Consider the following 8,585-nt stretch of genomic DNA (forward strand, 5'->3'; position numbering starts at 1 on the left):
CCAAGTGTCCTTTTTTCCTTTTTCCAATTTTCCAATTTTCCAACTATCATTTGATCCTATTGCCTTCTTTCCTGTTTCCAATTTTTCCTTATTTCCTTTTTCCAATTTTCCAATTTTCCAATTTTCCAATTTTCCAACTTTCCAACTTTCCATTTTTTCGTATTTCCGTATTTCCAATTTTTCTTTTCTTCAATTTCCAATTTTCCAAGTTTCCTTATTTCCCATCTCCAAGTTTTAAGTTGTCACTTTTCCAAATTTCCAATTTTCGTGTTTTGCTATTTTCCTATTTTCCAATTTTGTGTTCTGAAAATTGCAATAAATGCTTACTTACATAGTCCTATTTTTGGTTCCAATCCACAATTTCCTATTTCCCATTAAGGTTTTGTTTTTTGTCGTTTGGAAGCCAATTTTATTGTTGTTAATGTCATGTTGTACTGCTGTAACTTACAGCCAAGGAGTTAATGGTGTAGTTTTGAATCCCATCAATTTAATGCACCAACACAAAACCCAATTTACCTCATATAAGTTCGTACATATAACTCAACCTTCCTATATAGAACTGCAACAGAGGCACCTTCTTAACGGGAACGGTAATTAGTCTTACTGAAAGGCAATATTCTCCACTCAACCTAACCATATAGTCGTTTACAACTGGAGACTGAATGTACCTCTATTTGTTTTGTTGCAGGCAACAGCTGTTAATTGTCCCCAGTAATACTTCAACATGTCGGATGTACGCCCTCCTAACGAGCATGTGAGTTACCCGGGGGACCAGCCCTGGCATGTGCCATTCCCATCTCCACCTCGGACTCCCAATCATGATCCCACTTCATCTGGAAGTGAGGCTGAGACTCATGATCCGCTTGACAAAATCTCTCCGTCAAGCAGCACCTCCAATATATGTCAAAGGCAACGGATTGGTGGGAGAGTAAGTGCGATATTCATGGCCAAGTTATGGGAAACTTGGCCAACAAGTTGAACAAAGCATATGCTGGAGAGGTGAAGCAAGCTCTTAAAGCAAAAAGTCGGAGCAAAGAGTTAGAGTCCTTGAAGTTGAAATTGGAAGACACAAAGAAAAAAGCCCTCGAAACATTCACACAATCTGAAGAATATAACCATGAAATGGTTGAATGTTTCAACAACGGCTTCAAAATGTTCCGAGATTATGCTTCGGTCATCTCACCAGACAACAATTGGAGTGAAATTGATGTAGCTGGTGTCTGGCAGGTACTGAATATGGGTTCTGATGGAATGGCTCATCATAGCCTCGTGCATGCAGCGAGAAGAAAGGACAAAGACATGGATCTTTTGATGGACCTGTAGTAACGGAGAATGCTGCTTCAGTTCATCTCACCCGAGTACATGGATCTTTTGTTGCCTTCATTTTCCCTTCGCGGTATAGATAGTATTGTTCAGTTTGGGAGGCGATTTCTTTCGCATGTGTGAAATGTTGTATGTAATGTGTATGTATTGTATGTACATTGACTTAATATTGCATTTGTATTGTGTTTGTATTCCCTTAATACTGTAATGTGTATGTATTGTATGTATATTGCCCTGATATTGCCTTTATATTGTACTTATATTGCTGTAATATTGCCTTCGTATTGTATATTTATTGTGTCCATATTGCCCTACTATTGCCTTCGTATTGCATATTTATTGTGGTCATATTGCCTTCGTATTGCCTTCGTATTGCCTTCGTATTGCCTTCGTATTGCCTTCGTATTGTAGGCATATTGCCCTACTTTGGAATATGATGAGGACTGGAATATAAATCCACAGGCTCAGAATCACCAATTTTGCCTCCTTCAAGAGGCGTCCCATGCTTGTATGCAACCCTCACAGCTTCATCCTCGTTCAACCTCGCTTGTGAAGTCCCAAACTTCATGTCATCTTTGCTATTTGCCAATTTCAGTTGCATCAGCTGGCCGTGTCTAGGGTTTTTTATCTGCTTTCGTTTCATTTTTAAGCTCTGCTTTTAATCAATACGTGGCATATTGGCTGAATATGGGAGTGACAAGATCAATTCTTACTCTCCCTAAGTGGATAAAATAGATGCTCAATATGAATCCTTTTCTCCACAAGTTTGTGTACAGTGCCGTACGTTGTGTGTTTTAGGTGCCACACTGGCTTATTAAAATTGATGCTTGGCCATGAAAAACTTTTTGTTTTCTTACTTTTAGAAAAGTACATATTTGTGTCAATAACTAAGTTTGGACTGTTAACAATCATTTAGAAGAATGGTAGAAATAAGCTCCACTGTGCCAATCCACAAAGTTGAACAAAGAAATTGTGTTCGATACACAGATGACATGTGAAACTAACATTAGCATTCTCCAATAAGAAGACTTCTCTTCTTTCCCACCCCTCGTCGAATGAGAAAAAAAGAAGAGGGACAAAACACACACTACCAAGTTAAGGTGACATTACAAACCTAAAAAATATCCTCATCAAACTTATAATGCTCCTTTTGTTCTTCTTTAAAGAAAAACTTCATTCAAACTGAGATAACCACGTGCTCTCGATAAGCACTCCGGAATTATTTGCTCATTATCTGCATCGCCTTCTGTCTCAACTTGAGGCTTGGAAGGAGCTTTGGCACCAGGAGGCTGCTTCTTCTTCATCCCCCTCACAATGTCATCGATTCTGAGAAGTAGGCAAGCAGCTTCTATGGCCGTTTTAAAACTCTGGGCCTTCACGTTGTAGGCATCCCATATCTGACATCATAATTCCTCAAAATCAACAGCCTTACCAACAAAATAAATTTATTGGGAAATTTTGTAATAACCACGACAACAGCACTTCCCCTCACGTGAGTGCTGTCGAAATATATTGGAAGAAGCTCTAAACTAGAACTACTACTGAAGCAAATCGACAATATAAACCAGAAGATTGACACTTATGCCATATCAATAAAGGGACATATAATGGATACATTTGAGAACAATACTACATTAAAAGTCCTATTTCAGAGCTATCAGCAAATATAAATCACCCAACAAATGTGAATATTGAGATAGCGAAGGAAATAAAAGAGAGCAACAATAGTAAGCCAAAAAGATATCCACCTATCTTTTTCTCTTTCACATCAGTTATCACACCAAATCAGTTTTTGTATTTGTGTTGGCATAGACAGCCGAAAAGAAACTTACAGCGTGAGGTGAATTAACGGACATGAAGAAATGTACCTCATAAATATGCCTCCCCCCGTAAAGCCTCAATTGCAAGCTTGAGTCGGTAATATTTGATCTTCAAAGGGTCAACTTTATCTACCGACTTTAAAGCACTGAGATGCTCGATGAATTTGACGGTCAACAAGATTCCGCAAGACGCACTGTGAGGCCAATTAGTTGGGAAATTAAAACTGCAGTTATGTAAAATTTGGATAAACAGCACAAAATTCACAAACGTTACCCATCTCGTTGTTGTGGCACATCTGCAATGATGCACACTGAGAATGGCGTATACATCGACATCGTCAGCCCCTTTTGCTTCACCTCTTCAACCTCAGACTCATCATAAAAGTGCATATCGAACAGCACTCGTGCCAGCGTATCGCTAATAGGGGGCAGAAGCGTAACCAGCTTTGAACGTTTCGTATAATCAATATAGGAGTCATACACGGTTGCAGTATGTCTTACGAAATCAAGTTCGATTGCAACCCAATGAGACCCTTTCAGATTATATGGAAAATACACCTTCCGGACTTTTGTCCAAGCTTGGGCATAGACGTGTTGCCACGTACCACGCACAAAGTGATGTAAATTCTTCACCTTGCTGGCTGGAAGGTCAACGGTGTTTGAACCAGCAGCCTTCTTCGATCCACGTTTCCTGGCCGTCGGTTTGAACGGCTCTAGAAATTGCTGCACAAATTTAAATGAAGGCATATTAGAAAATCACAACCGACAGCAAATGAAGCACAAATTGCTGCACAATGGTTACATGTTTACCTGCAAGCAACAATCTGCCGTTGTCCAGTCCGTTCCCAAAACCAACGGATGAGATAGTTGCCTTTTGCGGATAAGAAAGGTTGCCATGTCCAGGTGCTGAAAGTTGACACATATAATATTAGCACAATTTCATACAACTCTACACTTAAAAAAGGTGAGAAAACAATTGAATTATCGTAATAAAGTACAGCTTTGTGTATCGTTACCCTTGAGCTCATCCATTCGGTTTCATCGACAAGTCTGTAGAAAAAATCAGCGCCCACTGAAAATGATTCCAGCTGCACCTCCGCACTACAAAAGGCAAACTTGCAACGGTTACTTGTGTAGTCATGTCATAAATATGACTTTGTTGATGAAAAAAATACACATGTATATTAAAGCAAACTCTGCATTCTCTCATTAGTGTATGACTACATAGTAGAATAGGATGAATATTGGAATTGAAAGGTCAAGAATCGTAACCTGATATCGCTTTTCCAGGCACTGTAAAACTGTAGTACTGCCTTCACATCTTCAATGGGCAAGGATTTGGATGGATCAAAACATGGCGGGGTTGCAGTCGCAGCCGACCCAGTCATCGTCCTCTTCTTCCTCAAAGGATCTGTAAATGGGCTCAACAATGTCTGCGCCGGGCGCTTCTGTCTGCACCCTTTACCTTCCACTTCTTTTTTTTTCAACACTTGAACTACCTTCTTCATCACCAGCCATAGTAACTGTGGGTAGACTTGGAGGATTCATCAAACCTCCCGATGGCATACTCTTAGTGATTTTCCAATCTTCTAACAGCTTCATGACTCTTTGGCAGATTTCGTCACACCCAGCAACATCTTCCGGGGTAGGCAGCTCATCGGATTTTGCCGGGTCAGCTACTTCATGCACTTCTGAGTGAGGAACTGAAGCGGCCATTTTTGCCTCTTCAACTACCATGGCTGCGGAAGGTTCGGCTCCATCACCGGGGACTTGTGTTTCCATTACTGCCGGTTCTGTCGGCGAACTTACATAGGCATGTAATGGCGACAAGTCATTGTTGCCTCCTTCATTCATATGAGGACTACCGAGGTCCTCATGTCCTTCCGCAGCCTCATTCACCCCACCATTTTGTTTTTTCAGCTGCTCTATCTCCAACTTAAAATAATGCTCCATTGAAGCCAGGGTGTTGCGGAAATCCTCCACACACTTTGTATTTTTTTCGAACTCTTTTTCAGCTTTCATTGACTCCTTTCGTACCTTGTCTTCCAACTGATGCACTCTGTCGCAAAGTGCTCGATTTGATAGGGAAACTTTGGCCAATTCATCCTTTGTCCTTTGAAAGTCACGCTTCAAAGTGCGTAACTCTCTGGACACGACTGTACCCTGCACTAAGTTATAATGCATGTGTTACTATGCAGGCCACAAAATATTGCAACTATACAGCAGTTATTTTCCTATTGTAAAATGACGTATATCTTCGAAAAACTGTAATGCTTGCCTTAGAAGACGACGGAAGGTTTGCAGTATCGTCAATGTCCTCTTTTTTCTTCTAGAGGCAGAAGTGCCGGTTTGTTGTTCAGCGTCATCGCCCAACAAGTCAACAAGTTCTTCACTGTCGTCAGCACTGTCACCCCAAGTCCAATACGGCTGCTGCTTGTCCATCACAGATGGCCGGAGAAGCTGCACATCAACCTGCAATTTACACATACAATATACATATCAGTAAAGTAATTATATTATATTTTCATATCCCGAACATTATCATTAAAAACTGAACTAACCTCACGGTTCTCGAATACTTGGCTCATTAGCTCATAAAAAAGCGGCGAACTATTGCTCCTCCAATGTAGTAAACGAGGGATGTGCGCATTTTCTTCGTGCACCACCAAATGTAGTGCAGCCAACGCTGGAAACACCTCATACGCCCAAATCTGGTTTCAGGAATAAAAGGTCAGTCATTGTAAACAAATGCAATTTAACTTCAACATCAATGGACATTTGCTCACCTGAAGTTCATACGGAAAACCTTTGAGGTGGTACTCTCTTGGTCTACCGGTTGCCGTTGTTGTTGGTTTCTTTCCAGATTTTTTTTTTTTGGCAGTTTTTGTGGGCACTTTCACTCGCTGGTAATCTGCACAAAGTGCCCTCAGCAGTGACGCATTTGTCTTCGCATAAGACACAGCACCCCATGGATACTTCCCAAACTCTTCAAGGTCTTCCGCCAACTTCAAATATCGCATGTCAATGTGGACATTTTTTTCGCTGCCCAACAGCACAAAGACAGCAAAGTATAAGAATCCAAGCTTGAATACATCGTCCACATCATCGCAATCGAGGAAGGCCTTTTCTAATTCCAACAGGATCACAGCTTTATCGTTGGCAAAGTACTTCCGTTTCAATGAGCAGTTCTCATTCGTGGGAATCGGAATAAAGGGAAGGTTTCCAAACCTTAGCCCGGTCACGATGCAAAATTGTTGCGCCGTGAATTGGATGACCTTCTTGCCAACAATGAATTTGATCCCGTTCAGTTGGGAAACTGTCTTGGGATCAGCTTTCCTGAGCCGCAACCCGTGGACAATCGGAGAAGTCCACTTGAGGTCCTCAATCCCTAGGAGATGACCAAAACAACTCTGTTCAAACATTTGCAGCTTTTGTTCAGTGAATTTCTCCTTGATCGTAGTGATTGCCGTCTTCGTATGGGATAACGACAATGCTTTCCCTTGGAATTTTTGTTCCTCCTCAATCATCAACTTCATTTCACCAACCATATTTCCCTGCATGCCAATATTATAAACAGAATTTCAGTCGGTTGCAATCTTCACAATAACAAGCAATAAACAATCACCACTTATGAACAGCCTATTATAGGATATGAAGTGAAACAAATTGAAAAAAATACATATCATAAACAAAACCCCAGCTATTTACAACTGACCTCCTCATTTAATGGCTCAAAGCCAAGTTTCAACACACCCAGTACTCTACCACTCCTGCATAATATAATATCTAAACACACATCTCAACACACCATATAATCACACCATCTAATCATGAGACATCTTCAGCTAGAATGGGAATGTGCGGTAGCACAAGCCTAATTGACAACAATTCAGGAGTAACAATATAAATCTATCTGACTAGAAAGAGTTTAAAAAAACAACAAGATATCGGGAAACAATTTATTCACTTCAAGGTATAATGTAATGGAACATCCTATGAATTAGTGGCAACCACAATACTGACTCTACTATGGCCCTCCTTTCAAATGTAAGAAAATGAAAGAAATTGGCACCATCCCTTCAGTTTTTTCTTAACAAAAAACCAAAGATAAATTCATAAATAAACCATCAAAAAGGTATAAAATGTTTGTAAGACATGTACAATTACAAAATTATAAGTTCTCCTCAGAAACAGACTTCTCTAAGTATCCATACACAAACAATACAAAAGCAAAAGCTTAAACAGTTAGCTTATAGCAAAATCAATGTCCCCATTTCTCTAAACCACAGCTGCTGGTGGTAGGTTCCCATCTTCACTCATTTCCTGCTTTCTTTTAAGCACACAATGATCAAGCACAAAACAGCAAACTTTTAAACAACTCATATTACACCACATATGGTTCTAAACAAAACTCATCCATATCCAATATGCAAGCCCTAAACTTAGTAAACAAAGTTATACAAAAATATGTCGAATTAACAAGCATTATTCTCAAACAAAAATTATGATATGGTTGGGAGTTTACAAGTTCAAATATTTATACAATACTTGATTTTGTCAAACTCTGTCTTGAGATATTTTATCAATCTAGAAGTTTCTTTCATATATGAAAAACTACGAACGATAACAAAGGAAATTCTTTCTATGTAAATTATTCTTCGATTCCATCAGACAACCATGCAAATCCTTTGCACAATTGAGTGTAATGTGAAGGGTCACTACCTCGTTGGAAGATAAAGAGAAAAAAATTAAGGAATTTAGCAAGCCACCAACAGTTTGCTTAAGATATTTCAAAATGGTTGCTTCCATCATGGAGTTTTAGCCACAAATTCTTTTCATGGCCACATTTTCTACGTAAAATATAATCAGCGAGTATTTTTTTGTAATGATCCACAGAGAAGAAATCACCATACACAGGTTAATTGTCTTACACTTTAGATATCATCTTCAACAAACAAAATAGATACCAATTAGACTTCTAAGAAGGTTAAATGCAATGCTCATAAAGACTCATACTAAGCCACCAAATACCATTCAATAACTGCTACAAAAACCATAATAAAACCATACTAAAACTAAAAATACAACTGCACTAAAATGCCAACACAACATCACTACATTAGCAATACACTAGCAAAAAAACACAATAGGACAGCAATAGCAACAGCAACAGCAACACAACAGCAGTGCAAGCATCAGTCCACAAAGAACAAACCCATTCACTGTTTGAAACAAGGAATCATCATACTCAGATCATTTCAGACAAAACCCTAAAACAATTTCGATGAAACCCCTAAACCAATTTCAGAGAAACCCCTAAACCTTCAACCAATTTCGAACAAACCCCTAAACTAATTTCAGCGAAACCCCTAAACCTTCAACCAATTTCGAACAAACCTCAACCAATTTCAGAGAAATGCATAAACCCTAAACCAACTTCAG

General features: G+C 39.4%; 1 protein-coding gene and 1 long non-coding RNA gene across 2 annotated transcripts in view; both read right to left on the bottom strand.

The window, feature by feature from the left end:
• Positions 1–3,996: 3,996 nt before the first annotated feature.
• LOC117623564 lies at positions 3,997–4,439 on the bottom strand. Its single transcript, XR_004585151.1, has 3 exons — positions 4,416–4,439; positions 4,160–4,244; positions 3,997–4,049 (listed from the first exon to the last, which is right to left on the bottom strand). It is a non-coding gene; the product is annotated as an uncharacterized LOC117623564 (long non-coding RNA).
• A 1,439-nt stretch (positions 4,440–5,878) lies between these two features.
• Positions 5,879–8,585, bottom strand: part of LOC117621071 — a 2,967-nt gene continuing 260 nt past the window's right edge. Inside the window, exon 2 of the mRNA XM_034351346.1 lies at positions 5,879–6,697. Within this exon, the coding sequence (XP_034207237.1) occupies positions 5,879–6,697 (819 nt within the window). The remainder of the gene's footprint in view (positions 6,698–8,585) is intronic.

Source organism: Prunus dulcis, chromosome 3 (assembly GCF_902201215.1).
Source record: "Prunus dulcis chromosome 3, ALMONDv2, whole genome shotgun sequence".
Lineage (NCBI taxonomy): Eukaryota > Viridiplantae > Streptophyta > Magnoliopsida > Rosales > Rosaceae > Prunus > Prunus dulcis.